The sequence below is a fragment of the Pelophylax lessonae genome, assembly GCF_965119305.1.
Source record: "Pelophylax lessonae genome assembly, chromosome: 11".
Classification (NCBI taxonomy): Eukaryota; Metazoa; Chordata; class Amphibia; order Anura; family Ranidae; genus Pelophylax; species Pelophylax lessonae.
The window spans coordinates 56,929,320-56,953,054 of record NC_138778.1 but is presented as its reverse complement, the minus strand read 5'-3'; the positions used below and the strand labels follow the sequence as shown (position 1 = coordinate 56,953,054).

At 42.6% G+C, this 23,735-nt stretch overlaps 1 protein-coding gene across 1 annotated transcript in view; it reads left to right on the top strand.

Moving 5' to 3' along the window:
* The first annotated feature begins 14,677 nt into the window (after nucleotides 1–14,677).
* TNNC2 (troponin C2, fast skeletal type) overlaps nucleotides 14,678–23,735 on the top strand; it is a 66,177-nt gene continuing 57,119 nt past the window's right edge. The window contains exon 1 of the mRNA XM_082272071.1: nucleotides 14,678–14,759. Within this exon, the coding sequence (XP_082128197.1) occupies nucleotides 14,757–14,759 (3 nt within the window). The 5' untranslated portion in view covers nucleotides 14,678–14,756. The remainder of the gene's footprint in view (nucleotides 14,760–23,735) is intronic.

The following is a 23,735-nucleotide window of genomic DNA, read 5'->3' as shown; positions in this document are numbered from 1 at the left end:
CTCCTGTATCATGTCCTCAGTCTCTGGCCATCTCCTGTATCATGTCCTAAGTCTCTGGCCATCTCCTGTATCATGTCCTCAGTCTCTGACCATCTCCTGTATCATGTCCTCAGTTTCTGACCATCTCCTGTATCATGTCCTCAGTCTCTGACCATCTCCTGTATCATGTCCTCAGTCTCTGACCATCTTCTGTATCATGTCTGCAGTCTCTGACCATTTCTTGTATCAGGTCCATAGTCTCTGACCATCTCTTGTATCAGGTCCGTAGTCTCTGACCATCTCTTGTATCATGTTTGCAGTCTCTGACCATCTCCTGTACTATGTCCAGCGGGAACACTCTGCAGCCACACCGCACAGCACACCCAAGGTAAGTGGAGGACTGGAGAGAGGAGTGACTTCTACTTAGGGATTTCTTCTGCAGATAGGCTGGGCTGGCACTGGCAGCAATAATTTTATTCAAAGAAATCAGGATTTCTTCTGCAAATAGGCTGGCACTGGCAGCAGCAATTTAATTCAAATCAGGATTTCTTTTGCAAATAGGCTGGCCTGGCACTGGCAGACAGGCAAGGTACTAGTCTAGTACTATGCCTACCAGTGCCAGGTCAGCCTATTTGCAGAAGAAATCCTGATTTGAATAAAATTGTTGCTGCCAGTGCCAGCCTACCAGGTGCTGATCTGAGGTGTGAAGGTGCAGGAATTGGGGTGATCTGAGGTGTGAAGGTGCAGGAATTGGGGTAATCTGAGGTGTGAAGGTGCAGGAATTGGGGTGATCTGAGGCGTGAAGGTGCAGGAATTGGGGTGATCTGAGGTGTGAAGGTGCAGGAATTGGGCTGATTTGAGGTGTGATAGTGCAGGAATTGTGGTGATCTGATGTGTGAAGGTGCAGGAATTGGGGTGATCTGAGGTGTCATAGTGCAGGAATTGGGACTGATCTGAGGTGTGATAGTGCAGGAATTGGGACTGATCTGAGGTGTGATAGTGCAGGAATTGGGACTGATCTGAGGTGTGATAGTGCAGGAATTGGGGTGATCTGAGGTGTGATAGTGCAGGAATTGGGACTGATCTGAGGTGTGATAGTGCAGGAATTGGGACTGATCTGAGGTGTGAAGGTGCAGGAATTGGGGTGATCTGATTTGTGAAGGTGCAAAGCTCACTTGATTTCTTACTATTATTCAAGCGGTTTACAGCAGTTACTTTATATGAAGTTGACAGTTGTTTTTTATGTATCTGGCACTCCCAATTTCTTTAAAAAGATTTTTCGGCACACTGTGCCCAAAAAGGTTGTCTACCCCTTGATTAGAGTAACCCTCATCTTGTGCTGCTTCATACTATTTTTAGTACTCAACCATCAAAACAGGATTTAAAGTAAGACAAAAAAAACAGCATCATATGGCAGCTCTGATCTAAATTGAAGATTGAACTAAAAAAGGTACCGCAATCGAATCCACACATCCTGGAACATTAAATCCTGTCATCAACCATCCTGACGAACGCCACGCCCCGCCATGCCCCAGTCACGCCCCCCCCCTCCCCCTCGCGGGCTGCTCAGTCCAAAATGCCCAGGCCTATTTTTTGTCCCAGTCCGGGCCTGTTCAGCAGTGTGACCATCCATCCAGAACATTGTCAGTGAGAGTGAGTGGATCAGAGCTGTCAAATCGAAGCTCTGATGTCGGGGATGGGCGGACTGATATGTGGAGCTCCTCCTCCCTTCCATCCACAGCCAGTCAGCAGGCAGTATAACACTCCTCCCCCTGCCCCTCTCCAGCCCGCCACATTTGACTGGGAGCAGGGCTGATTGGGCGCGCCAGAAGGGAGATGCAAGAAGGTATGACTAAAATTAGAGCAAGCACTGTTACCTGTAATGCTGCTCGGCTGCAGTGTCTTCCAGATATCTATGTGTTCAGGCAGTGTGTAGGTTACCAATCAGCCCCTCCCCTCACTCTTTTTTTTTTTTTTATCTGCCTAACTTGACCTGAACATTGCCTGATAAACTGATAAGCGGACGCTGCAGCAGCATTCTCTAAAACCAGCTTCCATTCAGCTATTTAGCCAGAGCTCTGTGTGTGCTGCATGTTTTTTTTCATGTTTTTTTGGAGGATTTACTGCTGGTTCAGGCTAGAAGCTTCACAGATTGGATGTTGCACTTGGTTGTACTTTCAAAGGAGGATTACTGACTTGATCTTGCAGAGCTGGTTTAAATAGAGTGGAGCAGCCCTGCGATGCTATATACTTTTACTCTGGGTTCAGCTGTAAACTCAGTCCCTGACCATCTCCTGAATCAATCATGTCTGCAGTCTCTGACCATCTCCTGTATCATATCTGCAGTCTCCGACCATCTCCTGTATCATATCTGCAGTCTCTGACCATCTCCTGTACCCTGTCTGCAGTCTCTTGCCATCTCCTGTACCATGTCTGCAGTCTCTGACCATCTCCTGTACTATGCCTGCAGTCTCTGGCCATCTCCTGTTCCATGTCTGCAGCCTCTGGCAATCTCCTGTGCAATATCTGCAGTTTCTGACCATCTCCTGTACCATGTCTGCAGTCTCTGGCCATCTCCTGTTCCATGTCTGCAGTCTCTGTCCATCTCCTGTACCATGTCTGCAGTCTCTAGCCATCTCCTGTACCATGTCTGCAGTCTCTGGCAATCTCCTGTACCATATCTGCAGTCTCTGACCATCTCCTGTACCATGTCTGCAGTCTCTGACCATCTCCTGTACAATGTCTGCAGTCTCTGACCATCTCCTGTACCATGTCTGCAGTCACTGGCCATCTCCTGTACCATGTCTGCAGTCTCTGACCATCTCCTGTACAATGTCTGCAGTCTCTGACCATCTCCTGTACCATGTCTGCAGTCACTGATCATCTCCTGTACCATGTCTGCAGTCACTGACCATCTTCTGTACCATGTCTGCAGTCTCTGACCATCTCCTGTACCATGTCTGCAGTCTCTGACCATCACCTGTACCATGTCTGCAGTCTCTGACCAACTCCTGATTCATGTCTGCAGTCTCTGACCATCTCCTGTAATAATGTGTCGGTAGTCTCTGACCATCTCCTGTAGCGTCTCTCTGGTGTGTGAGTGATGTATTGATTGTAATGATTGTACATTGCAGCTCTGCAGTATTTCTTACCTTTTGCAGAGATAGTGACACCATCACCCCTGCCCGGATTGGATTTGAATTTCCCTGCCCCATCCCTCCCTCCAAGTTTTTCCCCTATTTTATCTTCTTAACATTTGGTAGACCTATCCCAAAAAATTCTAAGAAGTATCTTTATCTTTTTTTCTATCTCATGGATGAAATGTAAGAAATAACGTGTATATATATCATACAATCATTCCATAAACACATCCCACATACACTGCATATATAATTTCAAGAAAATATGCTTATAAAATAATTTTGTATGAAAAAATATACCAAGGTATATTCCAGACGCCAAGGAATATTCTAGCAATTATGATATATAGTATAGGGTGCAGCAGCTGCTATAGAGTAGAAGGATAAATGAAAGGTTTAGCCTTAATAATAAGACCAGCTACAGCGCTTGCTGAATATAACCCTAGTGGTGAAATCCAGTAATGGTTCACTAAATTGACAAATTAAAAAATACAAATAATATATGACAAGTGAAAAATATCAGTGACTTTTACAAATAAAGATAATCCAAATTAATCAATATAAAATAATAATAAAAATATAGTGAATGATCAAATATGAATGTATCAAGTCCAAAGTAAGTGACTGATTGTGCCCAAACAGTTCAAATAATAAAGTCCTTGAGTGATTGTGTTTATCCAATAGCTTCAAAAGTGCAGGTGCTCAAAAGTGGATATCCATAATTTCTGTGACATCGGTTTGTTTCACCGTGGTGTGGGTAAATTAAATGACTTACCAGATCCAATGGGTCCTATATGCCTTACGGCATTAGGACCATTCACGCTTAATTGCCCCCTGAGCTGGGATGGGTTCCCCTTTAGATTTCCAGTGGACTGGTACAGGGTTCCTCCTCTCACCGGGGCACGCAAACCAAGGGTATATAGGAGAAGAAAAAAGCTCCAGATGGTGTAGTAAGATTAAATGTTTATTGCCCACAAAGCGGGTTAAAAGCATGTAAAATAATACAGGTGCTAAAAAGCGTCTGTCAGCGGTCAGCTAGCGAGCTGCATGTCCTTTCTGCAGAGTAGCGAGTGGAGCTTCCGGCTTGCGTTTCACTTGACGTGACGTAATCACGCTTTGCGTTCCAATCTTACGCGTTTCGTCACTTCCTGTGACATCCTCAGAGATCTCTGCAGAGAGGACGTGCAGCTCGCTAGCTGACAGCCGCTTTTTAGCACCTGTATTATTTTAACAATGACGGTGAAACAAACCGATGTCACAGAAATTATGGATATCCACTTTTGAGCACCTGCACTTTTGAAGCTATTGGATAAACACAATCACTCAAGGACTTTATTATTTGAACTGTTCACACTGTTGCACAATCAGTCACTTACTTTGACTACACTTACATACTTAATTATGTAAAATGTTAGCAATGTAATGTAGTATGTACCTTTTCCATTGCCTTTGGGCAGGTGTGAAATTTTGATTACACTTTGCTTATTGTGTTTTGTTCTTCAGAAAGGTCCAATAAATAGTCCCTGAGGAAGAGCAAGTCTCAAAACAGGTCAGGGTTTGGGCTCAATTGATTCTCTGGGTTGTTAATGACTGCAAAATTACCCCCTGGGTTGGGGGCAAATACATCCCATGATATGCACACCACTGTTATAAATATATTTTTAGAGATGCAATATGGATTCAATCCGATGGCTTGAAAAACATGTTTTTAGCAATTTATGAATAAAGAATATATATTTTATGTATATCTATGTGGTTCATTTGGTACTCTAATAAGTCACTGACACTTGTGTAACCAATTGATGGTTTCCTTTTTGTTTGCCAATGGTAAGATGTGTCTTCTTGTCTCAACTTGTCCAGGAATGGGCATAGGATGCTACGTCTCCGTAGCGTATTCCGGGAAAGATCCAGGAGTATATGTTGGGTTGCCCCATCAAGGGCCAATATGCCCTTTTTGCCATGCCTTATGGGTGATAGATTCCTTTATGGTATAATAGTGAAGGTGACAAAGGACATTGTGAGGGCATAAAGGTTCAGATGAGCGGGGACAGAGGGCCTTATGTACCCTGTCTATAATTATATCTTCCGGGAGAGTGCCCACAAGAGTTGACTGAAAAGTCCACAGATGGTGTCACATAGTTTAACAGCAGGGGTACCCTCTGGTAATCCCCTAAATTGTACATTGTTTCGCCTGCTACAGTCCTCCATGTCCTCCATTTGGAGCTGTAGATGAGTGGGGCAAGGACGCAGTGTGGCTACAGTGGTGATTGAAAGTTTGGGCACCCGAGGTAAAAGTTTGTATTAATGTGCATAAAGAAGCCAAGGAAAGATGGAAAAATCTCCAAAAGGCATGAAATTACAGATTAGACATTCTTATAGTATGTCAACAAAAGTTAGATTTTATTTCCATCATTTACACTTTCAAAATAACAGAAAACAAAAAAATGGCGTCTGCAAAAGTTTTGGCACCCTGCAGAGTTAATATCTTGTACATGGCTTAAATCAAGAAGTTCATGGGAGGAGCAAAGGGTTCAAGGTTCAAGGCAATTAAGATTCACGGCAGGATCATTCAAGGATTTGTCCAGGAAACTGTCCAGCAAACTGTCCAGCATTCCAGGTGGCTCAGGAAGCAGAGTCATTGCCAGACACAGTAGAGGTCCCAGGTTCAAGTCTGGGTCCGGTGAAGGGGTACTCTTTGAGCAGAGCTCTCTAGTAGAGGAGGCATGTGTAGGCACCATCTTGGAGGGCAGGGACTCTGGCAGTTTGAGTGCCTGTTATTTAAAAAAGCTGTGTATTTTGGCTCCAAAACTTCTCTATGTCTGTACTGGAGTGGCATCTGCTTGAGCATGTCTCATTGAGCTGGTTCAAAAAGTTGTTAAATTACCGTCAGGTTGTGAGGCAGTCCAGCTCCCCTGAGTTCCCTCTGTGTGCAACCTAAAGCGTTTGTTATCCCTACATCTCATATTTCTGATATGTGCCTGCTGTACCAAGTACTTGTATTAGAAAGTATCCTATTCTCTTTCTATTGCTTCCTTTATGTGAAATCCCTGGTGTTCCTGCCAGTGGCGTAGCGTGGGGGGTGCAGGGGGGGCGGGCCGCACCGGGCGCAACATCTGGGGGGGCGCATCCGCAGTGTCACTATGTCTGTCTGACTATGACATAAAAGGGGGCACGTTGGTCTCTCTGCATTGAAAGGGGGCACGCTGGTCTCTCTGCATTGAATGGGGGCACGCTGGTCATTCTGCATTGAAAGGGGGCACGCTGGTCATTCTGCATTAAAAGGGGGCACGCTGTTCTCTCTGCATTGAAAGGGGGCACGCTGGTCATTCTGCATTGAAAGGGGGCACGCTGTTCTCTCTGCATTGAAAGGGGGCACGCTGGTCATTCTGCATTGAATGGGGGCACGCTGGTCATTCTGCATTGAAAGGGGGCACGCTGTTCTCTCTGCATTGAAAGGGGGCACGCTGGTCATTCTGCATTGAATGGGGGCACGCTGGTCATTCTGCATTGAAAGGGGGCACGCTGGTCATTCTGCATTGAAAGGGGGCACGCTGGTCATTCTGCATTGAAAGCGGGCACGCTGGTCATTCTGCATTGAAAGGGGGCACGCTGGTCTCTCTGCATTGAAAGGGGGCACGCTGGTCATTCAAACTTGTATTTAGATGCATTTTACTTTAATTACATCAGTATTTTCATAACAAACAATACATGTGCTTAGGGGGTAAGGGTTTCTTTAACTAATCTAGTGGAAGAGACTTGAGTGCTAAAATCCCGCGAGTTAGGGGGCGCAAATTACTTGCCTTGCCCCGGGAGCTGACAACCTACGCTACGCCACTGGTTCCTGCCAGTCAGGAGAACACCTGGTCAGTTCTCTAGCTTTTCCGGGAACTGAGCCTGCTCTCCTCCAATGATCAGAATTGTCCAGACATGCCTACCCTGCACAGCCTGTCACTGGGAAGCTCAGTGTACTGTTGCTTCGCTTCTCCTTCTACAGTTCTTCTGCAGCTGAGAACAGTGCGAATGTGGTCACTTATAAAAAAAGGGAAAAATGGTATTTATTATATATATATATATATATATATATATATATATATATATATATAATATCTATACAAAAATGTTTTAATTCTGTTTTAAACGGAGTGGGTTGTTTTACAAGGTATTCGTTTACAATCACTTTAAGCTTAGTACAAAAGATCAAAAAATTGCACAAAAAATACAGCTTTTGAAAGTAATCTGATCATTAGTACACAGCTTCGAGAGCCGATCATGACAGTTGATCGGGACAAAGACAAAAAATGTTCTCATACCATACCAGATCATACAACTTTTGTTTAATCAGTACAGTTTATTTCCTAAAATACAATACAAATACAATACAATACATTACATCACTTCCAAAGTTTTATTCTGTTGCACGAAAAGTTTCGTAAATTGAGTAACCTCTTCATTTTCGATATGGAGACTAGCATGCAAACAAAATGTACGATCACCTGATATTTGTCTGATAGTGTGTTTGACCCTTTACTTCATGCTCCAGCCACACCTCTTCTATGCCAGTCTTGTCCAATGTCTAACAATTGTGTAGCCCTACTCCCTTGGGAGCTGCTGATTACGGGTTCCCTGGGTTACCATTAGCAACAGCACAACAGTTCAACATTTTCCAAGTGATTTTTGGCTCAGTCATTTAACAGTCTAGGAGCTTTGGTTTTTGTGTTTTTATTGAGTGAGAACTTGGATGGGAGAAGGGAATGAGTGGGATACTCCAACTTATATATCTATGCACAATTAGCTGGGACGTCTGAATAATGCTGAGTGCGGCTAGGCCGCTGCTTCACCTTGTCAGTAGCAGTGAAGTAGTAAGAAATGAACTGTCTGAGGTAAACTGTACTGTACTGCAGAACAATCTTCAGGGCCCTTCCTGGCACCCCCTTTGTTTCTATTTTTCAGGGTCAACTACACGGCAACCCCTTTACTATTACACATCCTTTGTGAGCTAGCTCCTTGATCCCCCTGATTTCTCTGGAGTGGTCCCCCTTCCTGGGCCAGACCATTTGGCAGGTCCCTCAGTACTCATGGACAATGTTTTTCCCAAGAGACTCTGCCAGCAGCTCCACCATCAGCACTCTGGATCCTCTTCAGCTCAGCTCCACACCGGGTTCACTAGGCCAACCGCCTAAGGCCCCCTTCCTCACACTCTACAGGAGGAGAGACAGCCATCCACCTCCTCCTGGGACTCTGCTTCCCACCAAAGACGCCCTGTAACATGTCCCCTCCGTATTTATGGTCAATTCCAGGATGCATTGCAGGAATGCCCTCCCACTAGGACTGCCATAAAACATGATGTGTCACTGGCCAGGTTTCCTCCACTGTCCAACAAGCTCCCTCATTGGATACAGTGGGGACAAACTCTCAGACCCAGCTAATCACACCTGAAAACATGTGACAGGCAAACTAACAGATCAGGCTCCCCTGATAAGCAGACGGAGCAAATAGAAAGAATAAAAGAAACGGCTCTACTGAGTTTTATGCGTTAGTAAACCAATTTTTCTAAGCAATAGATAGACAACACCCAGCTTGAATGTATTTTATTCTGCTTAGTTTTATATGGCTTTGCACTAGGCACTGTTTATGTACAACCCAAAGTATATTATTAGGTTTATAGCAGCCATTCTCAGCCTGTGTTCTGTTGAACCCTGGAGTTCCTTCAGAGGTTGCTAGGTGTTCCTTGAGCTGTGGCTAATTGACCTCTTATCTAATGGTGCCTGCATATTTCCTGGGCCAGTGCCACTTGGCAGAGCCAGCTGCATGACACCAATTATCTTTTTGGATGTCTGTAAGGGTGGCATTTTGACCACCACTGTAAGGGTCATTCTTCCACTGACCACCAATATAAGGGCCATTTGTCCCACTAAGTTCTTAGTGAATTGGTTTTAGCAGGGTTTCCTCAAGACCTAAAATTATGAATTTCTCTGGAGCAAAAAGGTTAAGAAGGTCTGGGTCATAGTGTATCTGAGCACCAAAACAAAAATGTAATTTATTTCAGCTTACTAGTCCTTAGATGTAGTAACTGCATTCCTTACTGATCCTGCCAGTAACACACTTCTTGTCTCAGGGTGCAGCACTCACTAAAGGTACTGTATTTATGCCTCAGCATTGTCACCCTAGGATAGAATATGTTTTTAGGACTACAGAACGTCTCTTCTTTCCTCAACCCCATAGAGGGGAAGGAGGACTGATAACAATGTTTAGGATTTCAGTGCAGCATTGTCAGCTCACTACAGAAAGTTTAGTGCTCAATGGATTTCTGGCAAGATCAACAGATGTTTTTCATAATTTTTCAAGAGATAGAACATAGGGAAATGCACATGTATTGAAAGGATTACTGAATATTTTTTTTTGTTTTGCCTATACATACACTGTAATAGGCTTGCATATTATTATTATTATTATTATTATAATTCATATCGTACAGGATTTATATATCGCCCACATTTTATGCTGCGCTTTACAACTTGAGGGTAGACTGTACAACTACAATACACTTTAATACAGTTGCTCTTTACAATCGCTTACAATCTAAGAGGCAGGGTCAAGAGATACAAGAGGTAATATCTGCGTGGGATGGACTGATGGAGAAAATAAAAGTAAAGTTGTTAGGTGGTTGCCAGATAGGCTTCTCTGAAATTATGTGTTTTTAGGGATCGTCTGAAAGTGTAGAAAGTAGGAGATAGTCAAAAAGATTGGGGTAAAGCATTCCAGAGGATGGGCAAGGCTCGGGAGAAGTCCTGGAGGCAGGCATGGGAGGAGGTGACAAGGGAGCTAGAGAGCAGGAGCTCCTGGTAGGAACGAAGAGAATGATTTGGTTCATATTTTAAGGCCAGGTTAGTGATGTAGCTGGATGCCAAGGTATGGATGGCTTTGTAATTTATGGCTAGTAACTTGAATTTAATTCGTAGGTTGAGTGGCAGCCAATGAAGGGATTGGCAAAGAGGGGTAGCAGACACGATTTGTAAGGCGGATGAGCCTGGCAGCAGCGTTTATGATGGACTGAAGGGGGGATAGCCTATTTAAAGGTAAGCCAATGAGAAGGGAGTTGCAGTAATCGAAACGAGAGATAACCAGGGAGTAGATTAGAAGCTTTGTGGTGTCGTTGTTTAGGAAGGGGCGTATCTTGGAGATGTTGCGGAGGTTGAGGCAGCAAGCTTTGGACAGCAACTGGATGTGTGGCCGAAAGGATAGTTCAGAGTCCAGGATTACACCTAGGACCTTGGCATGGAGGGACGGGTTAATAGTTGAGCCATTGATTTTGACAGAGAAATCAGGGGAAGAGGAACACGGGGCAGGAAATATCATGAGCTCGGTTTTGGATAGGTTGAGTTTGAGTAAGTGATTTGACATCCAGGCTGATATGTCTGTTAGTAAGTTTCTGATGTGTGAAGAGACTGATGGAGTGAGCTGGGGGGTGGAGAGATAGAACTGAGTGTCATCAGTGTAGAGAATAGAGATTATATTGAAAGCCGTGGGAGGCAATCAGCTTACCCAGGGAGGAGGTGTAGATTGAGAGAAGGAGCGGTTCAAGAACAGAGCCTTGGGAGACACAGACAGAGAAAGGAAGAGGAGAGGAGGTAGTAGAGTTGTAAGTAGCACTGAAGGTGTGTTGGGATAGGTAGGATGAGAACCAGTGAAGAGTACAGTCACGGAGACCAAGGAAGTGGAGTGTTTTGAGGAGGAGGGGGTGGTCCACTGTGTCAAAGGCAGCATAGAGATCCAGGAGGAGTAGTACAGAATAGTGTCCATTGGTGTTAGCTATTAGTAGGTCATTTGTGAGTTTAAGAAGAGCAGTTCCAGTGGAACGTTGAGGGCGAAATCTGGACTGAAGGGGATCAAGAAGTTTGTTCTTAGTCAGATGGTCGCTCAGTCAGTTATAGACCAGTCGTTCAAGGAATTTGGAGGAGAAGGGGAGTATGGAGATGGGGCGTTGATTGTGAAGATTGGTGGGATCCAGTGAGGGCTTTTTAAGGATGGGAGTGACTAGCGCATGTTTTAGAGAGTTAGGGAAGATGCCAGAAGAGAGGGAGAGGTTGAAGATGTGAGTTAGAGAGCGTAGAATAGAGTCAGAGGGTGAGCGTAGCATTTGCGAGGGAGCAGGATCCAGGGGGCAGTTGGTTGGATGGGTGTTAGAAAAAAGTCCAGCAACCTCATTAATACTAGCAGGGTTGAACGAGGGAAGTATGGATTGTACCTGTGGACATGGGTTTTTAAGTGGGGGAGGTCTTCTCGCGAATTGTTTTGGTCTTATTTTGAAGTGATTGACGATATCCTGGGCAGTGAGTGAGTTAGAGGGTGGAGTTGGTAGAGTAGGGAGTAGAAAGTAAAAGGTAGAGAAGAGTTGACGGGGACTACATGAGAATGTTTGAATGAGCATGATAAAATAGGTTTGCTTGGCAGGAATAATATTTTAGGAGAGCATATTTATATTGGTTGAAGTCATATGGGGACTTAGTCTCAAGCCACAGGTGCTCAAGAGTGGGGCTACATTTTCTGTGACTTCTGGTGTCACCTGTTTGCCAGGGTTGTAGCGGTCAGTGACGAATTCTATGTGTAGTGAGGGGAGCGAGCTTGTCTAGGGAGGATGACAGTGAGTTGTTATAGATGGAAGTGGCTAGGTTGGGGCATGATATGGGTGATATTTTGTCATATAGATGGTCAGTAGCAGAGCAGAGAAGAGAAAGGTTGAGGTGGCAAAGGTTTCTATGGGTAACTGTTAGGCGGTTGGAGGGAGAGGAGGTGGAAAACATGGGGAGAGTGAGACTAATAAGGTGGTGATCAGAGAGTGGGAGAGGATTGTGGTGAGGTTGGTGAGTATGTGTGCATACTTGTATATCTGTATAAGTGACATTATTTTGTAAGCTCCAGTGCGGCAGTGACTAATGTTACAGTATTTCTAAAGCAATAGTCCCCAAAAAGCAGCCCACAGGCCAAACACCACCCATTGCTTGCATTTAAGGCACAATCCCTCTCACTGACACCAACAGTGGGGCACAATTTCATTCCACTGATATCAACAATGGGACGCTATTACCCCCACTGGCAACAAGGATGGGGCACTATTCCTCCCACTGGCATCAATGATGGATCACTTTTCCCCCCCACTGACATCAACGATGGAGCACAATTCCTCCTAGTGACAACAAAGAGGAGGCACAATTGCTTTCACTGAAGTCATCAATGGGGCACAATTCCTCCTACTGACACCGACGATGAGGCACAATTCCTTCTACTGTTACGAACAATGGGTCATTATTTCTCTCCCCACTGACCACAGCTGCTAAGTTGTTTTTTTGCTTCTACTGACAATCAAGCCTGGGGCAATTATTTACTCCACTGACACTGGGGCATTCTCTACTCTCGCTGGCCACAGTGTTGCCTGCTCAAGTCCCGTAGACAGGGAATTATCCTTTTGTTAGAAAATTTGAGGACCTTGACTTAAAGCCAAGACAATCTTTTCTTTGAGTTTGGATAGAATAAGAAATAATTAAAATCCTCAGCCCCATTTAGCTGTCAACCCAGTGATCCTCATCATTGCCCAAATATGGCCATTGCAAAACTTAGGTAATGATGTCAGGCAGCAGCCCAATCCCTTTTGTTTACATTCAGCTGTTGGCCGAGGAATACTCTGGCTTAAACTGAATGAGGCCAGGATGTGTCATTGGTTGCTAGGACACCGGGGATCACCAGCGACCTAGTACCCCTCTAGCCCTAAACAAGAGGTGTCATACTCACAACAGCTTCTCACATACATGCCCACACTAATCACTGGCATCTCTCAGTACACCAGCTCAGAGTTGGTGTTAAAGTGTTACTAAATCCACAACAGTAAAATCAGTCTGTGCATGCAGTGCCTGATGAATGAGCACGCATGCTCCAAACGCCCGCTTCTCTTGCCTTCTCAGCTGCCGGATGTGACGTCACCCGCGCCTCTGCACAGACCCGGGCACCGTGAAACAGCTATGCCGACTGATAGATGCTGACAGCCATCAGCCTACTCATCTCAGCAGCATCCATCCTTTACCAGAGAATCTGCAGATGACCCATTACATTCACCATGCTGGCATATCATTTACCTTTGTGTGTGCATCATTTATTTTAACCCCTATTAAACTTTGTATGCTACACTCAGTAGGGGCTGCTTTCTTGTTTCTTCTTACCAAGTAAAGCATGCTTGTTATACTCACTGTGGAACCTAAGAGGTAATCCTCTACATTGTGTAAAAAAAACCCACGTAAAGCAGAATAAAAACCCTCCTATCCTTTATAGCTATGGAAGTTGCTTCTGTTTGAACTGAAACTGCCATGGTGATAAATTATAGCACAGGCTATTTGATGGTTTGACAGGAATGCAACTGTTTTTTGAAACTTTTAAATCAATGTGTTTCGTTCCATTTTATGATTTACTGCTGTTCAAAGGGCTGTGGGCTTCAACAAAATGGCAGCCTCCAGCAAGAAGAAACAGGAGCAATGCTGGAGGCAATTTACAGCACACCCTAATTTTGGTAGCATACTTATTAATGTAGAATGTATGTACTTTTCTAAAGAACATTATTTTTTATCAAGTTGTTATGGGTAATGTTCCGCTTACCTTTTCAGAAAAAATTTAAAGGTGAACTAACACCAGGCCCCCCTTAATGTGATGGAGCTGACCAATCAAAATCCATCTGGTCGTCCAGGAAGTGCTGAGGGAGAAGAGGGAGGTTTTCAAATCCCCGGGCCGCTGTATTGACATCTTGGCAGCCCTATAGGTAAGTACAGCAGGGACCGGAGGGTGGAGAGGGTGTCTGGTGTTAGTTCACCTTTATATTTTTTCTGTAAAGAGGAACTAACACTTTAAAAGGTGTATAGGTACAGTACGTTTCAAGCATTACAGATTAAATGCATACAAGAAATCAAGATAGATAGATACGTACGTAAATTGCTCTAGCCCTACCAAATTTTGCATAGAGCATTCATAACATGAACAGTCTCCTTCTTTATATGTTTTTACTTGACATTACTCAGAGAGTACGCTGTTTGCCTGCACCTCTCGACATAGATTGTACCATGGCTGGTCACGTTTGCAGCTGCTTCTATTTCTAATCTGTTCCCTGATGGTAGGGGCTGAAGAAGTCATCTGATACTTATTCTTCTCTGGCCCTTCCAGACCTTGTCGTAAATCCGGGGGCTCCAGCACTTTCACAGGGAGGGGTTGCTTGCAGAGAGGGGGGATGGCAAGTGCTGGAAATTCCCTTTAACTATTAACAGTGAGAAGAGTGCCATGTGTTCATACTTGTCACTGACCCCTCCCTCTTTACCTGGTCTTTTATTTTTGTGTTGGTCCCCCTCCCAAGTCACAGGCTAAATTTGGTAAAATGCCCGTCTATCCAATCAGGGGTTAGCTGGCATGGGATTGGGACTGGGGGGGTGTAATAGTTAGTGGCATCCAATCAGGGACGAAGTGGGAGCAGGTGTGTGAATGGGCACAGTACAAATTGGAGGGAACTCTTTAAAGAGAAATCTTTGAGTGTCTGTACCAAGGAGCTAGCAGACATCTCCTGCCTATCCATTCTCTCCTCCATAGGCATTGAGGTGACCCGCCAAAATGGTAAGTGAACTGAGACCAATGGACTTTTACCTCGTATCATAGCAGTGCTGGAATTATAGCGGGCAACTCCAGTTTCCAGTCTGGACAAGTGTCACCTATACACACAGGGGATTTTTTATTTTATAGAAACTGGAGCAAGAGAAAAAAAAGGTTAATTGCTCATAGAAACCTATTATAATCTAGCTTTCATTCTGCTCCCGGCACTGGAAATGTCAAACGTGGAATTTGGTTGAATGCTATGGGCAACAGCAATGCTTCTCTATGCTCCAGGTTTTAGAAATCATGCTGCTTAGAGATACGACTAAGCACATTCCCTAACAGTATGAGCGATGAATGTCACACATACACACGCTCATTCATTAGTCATCACTGAAAGGAGCTGTCACCGGAAGTTTCGCCCTGTCCGCAATAATGATGGATGGCTTTGTCATCCACCATGTTTTACTGAATTAAAGGGGAGGGGGTGGGCATTATATATTGAATTGTGTTGTCATGCTTTCCTGGGCTGTGGAAATGATCGGAGAGTGTTTATTTAATGGTGATTTTTCATCTACTGTAGAATAACCTTTAAATTCTAGGAAATGTGTCTCTGATGCAAATGATTTTATGTCTTATGTAAGGGAGTTGTGATATTGATCATAGCACTGGTTCAAATAGTGATTTGTTTTGTTTGGCATCTTAGAATTTAGAATCCCACCACGGTTAGAAATCTCTATTCCGAAATACTGGGACCTATCTGGACTGTACCATTGCAGGCTGTGTTTCCACTATTGCCAATTGTATTCTTGTTATTACCCAATTACATATCTGCTCGATAGGGTTGGATGGTGGCAATGGTGATATGTCCCCTGTATCCTCAATAATGCATAAACGTAGTCTCGTGTATATTTTGTAAAGGTATTAAAGAATAATTATTTTACCCAATCTGTTTTCATTAATTAAAGACGGTTTTGGGGGTACAGAAACAGATAGAGAAGGGAACTGGTACACATCGGGTGTGCAAATAGCATCCACAATCATCAAATGCAACATATAATGGATTTAGAACATGACACTGGTTGCCATGAATAAAGGATGTGATTTATTTATGACCACATCCAACTTATACAGGTTGTTGATATGTGTTCCCTCCATTTATCGAGAGTAAATAAGAGTTTTTAAAGTCAGATTCTGAGATGTTTTTGTATATAACAATGATGCCACACAATTGAGTATTATAATTGTATTAGCTATGGATAGAGTGAAAATACAGCACCCACATGATGACTTGTGTTGGGTGATTAAGGTTGAAAGCTCTCAAAATTAAGTGGCCATACATGGAGGGTTACTATTATTCAAAATAATCAAACTCTATATTACCCTATCTCCCAGCAAACACTTCTTTTTATTATTACAGTTTATATTGTACTCAATGTGTCCCCAACTATGGTCACTTTTAGGTCTATTGTCATGTGCATATGTAAGACATCTTGAAATTGTATAGTTTTATGGCCTTAAAAAAACAAAGTTCTATTCTAGTGCTATCAGAAAGTGCAGTAACCCATAGCAACCTACCAGAATCCATTGTGTTCCAGTTTGACTTTAGCATAGTGTCTTCCGATTGGTTGCAATTGGTCACTGCAAAATCTATTCGATAAAACAAGTAATCCCAATGTTTAGCCAATAAGCTTGTCAATTCAGTTCCAATGTGTATAATCTTGATACAGATGTGATATGAAGCTGTAGGCTAATTAGTGGGGTGCATTATATGAACACGAACAGCAGGACTGGCGTGTAAGCTGTGTGAATTCTCTTATTGGGGTGCGGCTGAAACTATTGGAAGACCAACCCATGGTACAAATTAAGCTGTTTAATGTGCAATGTATAGGGGCTGATCCGCATAACTGACATAGTGAGTGTAATACTAGAACATGACAAGCCTGTGACAGAGCAGATGAATATGGGATAGGGTGATACAGTTGTCTGTGCTTCTCTGTGTTTACAGCCCCAATCATGAGGCTTATGAGGTCATTAGGAAACATGGGCCTTTGCTTTCTTAGCAACAGGTGGGCTCGGGAAGGAAGGGGGGCATAAAGAGAGGGAGGAATGAGGTAGAAAACATTGGGCAAGAGGATATTGAATCTCTGTTTTAAAATATAGGGTGACATAAGTTTGACATGACTGTCATCTTATATGGAAAGTATTTGGACGAAAATACTTTAAGAGCAGGTTTCAGCATATCGTTAAACGTGTGATAGCTATGGTGTTCCAGTAAAAGAGTGGCCAAAGTAGTTTATGAGTCAGCCTGGCCACAACACGGCAATATTATGACAACAGTATAGCTTGGATATAACATTATATATTATTTTTTTTTTTTAGGGTGAAATACCTAAATTATTATAATCAGCCAAAAAAAGGAATACTTAAAGTGTGTATATCCTAAACTTTCTTTGGTTTTAGATAGAGTAGAGAAGAGTTAAAACCCCAAGTCAAGTCTGTGTCCCACAGGGGAGATTTCACTTCACTTCTTGTCCTGGAAACGCAACAAGAAATTAAAGAATTTTCTTTTTAGTCAGTTACCTCCGGAACCATTATCACCATTGGATAATTTATCCCCCCCCCCCTTTTTTTTGCTCTGATTACAACTGTAAATGTCTATTGTTTTCCTAATTTTCTGTCTTGAGCCTCGTACACACACGTCGAAAATCGGCAGGGAATTTTCGTCCGACGACCGATCTGCCGATTTTCGGCTTGTTAGTATGATGCTTCCGACAACTGACTCCGACTTTTCGGCCGAAAAAAATCTGGTGTGCAGGCTATAAAATTTTTGTCTGCCGTCAAAACACGGCCGATTTTCGTGCAGTCAGTACAGATTTCGACAGGGAAAAATCTAATGAGCAAGACTGGGCATGCTCAGAGAAGAAAGAACACAAAGAAAGCAAACCAACACATGACATCACTTCTGAAGTAGAATTTTGTCGGGTGAGGAAATTCGTGTGCAGTCTAGGCACATTCCAACCAACAAAACACCACTCTGGACAAAAGACGGACGATCGGTCGGCCGATAATCGTTGCGTGTGTATTAGGCTTTGGTGATAATGGTCACCAGGAACAATAGAGCAGGTGAATATCCTCAGAGGGGATTCAGCAATACAAATCTGACAGAGGTTCTAACCCTTCCACACTCAATCTAAAACTGAAAAAAAAAATTGCCTTTATATACACATTGAAATAGCCTATTGTAGAATTTTAAATAATAGTGAACAGATAAAGGATCGGAACACGGGCCTGTTCACACCATGTCTGTTGAGCTGCATTTTTCTGCTCACCATTGCACATGTATGGTGTAAACAGAGCACATAAAAACATTTTCTGTGTACCTGCACCTTACATGTGCAGTGATGTGAAGAAAAACATTGCTTGCATTGAGAGTAATATGCAGGCTGTCATTGCTGATCTCCTGAAAATGCTAAATGTCTGGCTGTTTCTGGCTGAAGTCACTGATGCAGAACAAGCATGCAGCAAAGAAAGTCAAAAACTGAAGGTGTGGGATCAACATGACGGTCTGGCAACTAATATTTTCAGAAGGAGAAGTCAACAGCATCCTTTAGATATCTTCTAAGGTAGCATCTCCTCAGATAGATCATATGCAGATGTGATGGACTTTGAACCTTTCTAGATAACTGGTGTGGTGTGTTTGTGAAGGATCGCAGGCTAGTATTGCACAGTTGTGAATTTCGAGGGTTATTGGTTTCTGCATAGGGGAAAGTTCAATGAGATGCTGAGAGATACATGTGAATGCTTTGTGAGAAGCTGATGGTTCCGTGTGAAGGTTCTGGGAGGTATCATCTTCCATTCAGACATGTTCACGCTTTCCAAGTAGCACAGCTGCACTTTATAGGCCCTCCCTACTCTGACACATTCCACAGGGACCTCTGCCAAGACAGTGACACAAAGATGACTACAGAGCCAAGCAATGTTCAGCATCGCTTCAAAACAGAGCTTTTCAACTCGAATCACCACTTTAGGTCAATCCTCACCACGTTCTGGGGTGCAACTAACCATGGGAGATCTCTACTTGCCACTTTAGATCTTTCCTCACTACTTCAGATCTCTTTGATGATTTTCAGGATCCCATTGACCACATCATCATGTCTTTTCTCACTATTTATATAATCTCTTCTCACCACTTCACATCTCTGCTTGGCATACCACATCTCCCTCAGCAGGTCTTGTCACGGCTTAACATCGGTCCCTTACATATCGGATCATTACCCATAGACAAAATGCCGGTCACACACATTCAGACTAAAGCCTCGTACACACTCAACGAATTTCCGCCGACCGGTCGTCCGTCTTTTGTCCAGAGTGGTGTCTGTTGGTTGGAATGTGCTCTAGACTGCACACAAATTTTCCCGCACGACAGAATTCTACTTCAGAAGTGATGTCATGTGTTGGATTGCTTTGTATGTGTTCTTTCATCTCTGAGCATGCCTAGTCTTGCTCATAAGATTTTTCCCCATCGAAATCTGTACTAATCAGACGAAAATCGGACGTGATTTGACGGTCGACAAAAATTATATAGCCTGCACACCAGGATTTTTTCTGACGAAAAGTCGGAGTCGGTTGTCGGAAGCATTATGCTAACAAGCCGAAAATCGGCAGATCGGTCATCGGACGAAAATTCCCGGCCGAATTTCGACTTGTGTGTACGGGCCTTTAGTTTACAATTTGGTTTATCAGATCATCTAAGGATTTTGTTACAGGTTTGACCTTTCAGATCAACAAAGTTTACCAACAACGGCATAGTGTGACTGGATATATTTGGAATGTTTGTTTAGGTAGGCCTTCACCCTGCAGAGTTGTGGTCCACAAATTGTAAGCTATCATGAGCAGGGCCCTCCTAACTCTTGTCTTAATTGTATTGTAACTGTACTGTCTCCCTTTATTTTGTAAAGTATATATTTAAATCCTGTATAATATTATATAATGTGGATCTGACAGATGATATCTGAAAGAAGATCCAATTTGTGTAGGCAGCTTCAGACAGTGCTTACCAGAATTTTGCCAGATTCCTTGGACTAAATAAACGTTGGTACAAAAGATAGCAATCGTAATATTTTCTCCATAAAAAAATGAATGATACATTCAAAATACATATGAATGGGTGCCAAATTATACAATATTCGAACAATGCTTTCATCTACAGGAATTTCCCATATGTACTATGTACAATCCTATGATCATCTTATGATGGAAAAGTGGACAAGGAAAAAAGATTGTTCATGCAATGGAAAATGGCCAAAAACCTGTAGCCCTACAAATTGATATTTCTGATAGTGTTCATCAAGAAAATTGGAGTGCCGTCATAACTCTTAAGGCCCGCACACACGATAAGAAATTCGGAAGGGAAATTTCGTCCGACGACCGATCTGCCGATTTTCGGATTGTTAGTATGGTGCTTCCGACAGCCGACTCCGACTTTTCGGCCGAAAAAATCCTGATGTGCAGGCTATATAATTTTTTTCGTCCGTAATACAACGTCCGATTTTCTTCTCATTAGTACAGATTTAGACGAAAAAAATCTTAAGAGCAAGACTAGGCATGCTCAGAGACGAAAGAACACACAAAGCAATCCAACACATGACATCACTTCTGAAGTAGAATTCTGTTGTACGGGAAAATTCGTATGAAAATAACCTCTTCACTTTCCACATCAGACTAGCATGCCACAAAAGACGGACGAGCGGTCGGCGGAAATTCGTAGCGTGTGTACGGGGCTTTAATCTGCATATTTGTACCATAGGTTGAACTGGATGGACTTGTGTCTTTTTTCAGCCTCACTAACTATGTAACTATGTAACTATGTACCAGATAAGTGACTCAGTAACTACTTGAAGCTACTGAATAATGACAACCAGGGAACTAGTATTTTCAGGAGAGAAGGGCATCAGTGGTGGGCTTTAAACTTCATCTGTAGGTTTTTCTTTAACATTGCTGTCTTATAGGTAGCCTAATTGTGGCCACACACACGACAATGTTTAGGATCTTCCAAATTATGTCAACCAGCTATTGATCACAAAAGAAAACTACCGAATGGATCAATCCAACCTGATCAGTTGCTATAGGTTACAGCATGTCATTTTACATATAAGGAAAGTTTGTCCAGTGTTCTTCTGCAGAACATATCTGTTTCTTGTTGCTCTGAGAGGGGGTGATATTTGCTTCAGATAATAGCCCTTTAATGCTGTTATTTTAAGAGATGTAGGTTTATTTCAGTCATGTTTAGTTCTATATTTTTTTTTCGAGTGGGGGGGGGGGGGTATACGTCATCTGTTAGGAGGTGTCTTAGCTGTCACTTATTTACAAAAGGAATTCTCATCCATTTGGTCTGTGAGTTGTACAGCTGGCAACTTGGCTTGACTACAAGGGTGATTCTTACCAAAATAGCATGAGATCAGTTTTTTTTGTGTAACATTATTTTTAATGCCAGCTGTTACACAAGATATACTCAGCAGCATAATTGATCAATTACTCTTTCACAATCACAAAATGTTGAGAAGCAGATACTACTGCTAAGGAGCTGGGGAATAATTGCTAAACAGTTGCTCATTTGTAATTTTTCCCATTCGTGATTACTCCATGAGATTGATCTCATTATATTATTCTCCTAATCTCTGCCAACAATCTTCTGTCATAACACTAAAGTATGACCAATTACCAGAAATTGATTACCGGTACTTATGAAGTCAAAACTTGGCAATATATTGACAGCTTCTAACAGTTTAACGAAAGATTGCATTGAATCAAAACCAGAAAGAAAAAACTATAGCAATGTTTTCAAAAGTGACCAGATTTTTTTTCTTTGGCTTCTCTTTGGGCAATGCTAATCTCATTTCCTTACCGTTAATAGAAATCATTATTTTATTATTTTAATTGTGACAAAAAAATGAAATAAAAGTTTAATTGAGACACCAAAAATGAAATGTGTGTGGCCAGCTTAAAGGTTTTTATTTAAGCCTTAAGATTAATAACAGCTTGTGTTGCCCTTATATCCAGTTATAGGGCACCTCAAAACTGCACCATTGGATAAGAATACATCTGTACCTTTAAAGGGAAATATTACTGATTATATTTTCTGTCATTGTGCAGTTTGCTTTTCTGCAATATTAGCAGGAATGGATCCATAAGGAAGAATAGTAAAATGCACCATACCTATTTTTATGCATTTCCTTGCGTTGAGCTTCACAAAATATCCACTCCCCTTGGAAAATGCAAGTTAGGCTAAAACAAAACATATATCTATGTGTTGGGCCAACTCAATTTTGAACCCTATAGACTTAAGCCCCGTACACACACATCGAAAATTGGCAGGGAATTTACGTCCAACGTCCGATCTGCTGATTTTCGGCTTGTTAGTATGATGCTTCCGACAACCGACTCCAGCTTTTCGGCCGAAAAAAATCTGGTGTGTAGACTATAAAATTTTTGTTGGCCGTCAAAACACGCCCGATTTTCGTGCAGTCAGTACAGATTTCGACAGGGAAAAATCTTATGAGCAAGACTGGGCATGCTCAGAGAAGAAAGAACACAAAGAAAGCAAACCAACACATGACATCACTTCAGAAGCAGATTTTTGTTGGGCGAGAAAATTCGTGTGCAGTCTAGGCACATTCCAACCAACAAAACACCACTCTGGACAAAAGACTGACGATCGGTCGGCCGATAATCATTGCGTGTGTACGGGGCTTAAGTCTGGGATGCCATTAAAGTTCATGTGCGTGTAAAGGAAGGCAGTATTATAGTGTGTGTGTAATATATATATATTTATGTATATATAAATGCACCACTTTGAAGACCTCTATACATGTAAATATTCCAATGATAACCAGTGCTCAACAAGTTCACGTGCCAGGTTCCCTTATGTTATTCTTCTATGATGGATTCAATAGTTCTGACAGCTCCTTACTTGTCTATGTATGACCTCGCAGACAAACTGAGAAGCACAACTCATCTGTGTCAGGTGGATATCATGTTCCAGGCAAAAATGTAACAAATTCAAAAGGGCCAGGCAGAGATGAAATGACCAGACCTGGGCACAGGATTTCCGATGGTTAACCATTTTGACATAAGATCTCTGGGCTCTATGTGTCAACATTGCAACTGACTTCCAAAACCTGAACAAAGATGACTAGAGAACAAAAGGACAAAAATAATTGAATGGGTTAAACCTCATTTCCAGGTATATATATATATATATATATATATATATATATATATTTTTTTTTTTTTGGATAGCTACATTGGTTTAGCTTGGTCCAATATAAGTATGAGTGTTCTATACGTAACCAGTCCTTGTGGAAGCAGAGGATCACTGTCGCTGCTACAGTGATCCTTGCTTACTTCCGGGTCCCATGTCGAGCAGCTGCCCTGCCACACAGTGCAAAAAAAAATTAAAACTGAAGCTCCACACCACTGCTAAGAGGTCCAGATAAAACTGTATTTCAGTAAAAGACAGGGGGACAATCCAACAAGTAGCTACCGCATTTCAGGGGTCCAAGCATGCCCTTCATCAAGGCTAAATAGAAAGTAAAGACTCCATATCAATGTCTGATGGTATTACAATATCCCCTCCCCGGGGTCATATTTAAAACCAAATAGTCAATAATATTGGAAATATCAAAATGAATATGCAAAAACTACGGGTGCTTTTCACAGAATGCCTTATATTTTCCTCTGATTGGATGAGGTGGAGTGACAAGGTGGTGATGTTACAATCTCCAATCCGAGAAAATGACTGTAGGTAGATGAAAAATAGTAACTTCCATTTTGCAGTCGATTTATTTGGCTCATACGGTTTTTTAAGCATGAACAGCCATTATTTCATCTGCACTTCCAACAGCAGATACCTTTTAGACCTCATTCACACAGGTACATAGATCCCTACATCCATACAGAGGGCAAGGTTTTTGCCTCTCTGGAGTAACAGGCACCATA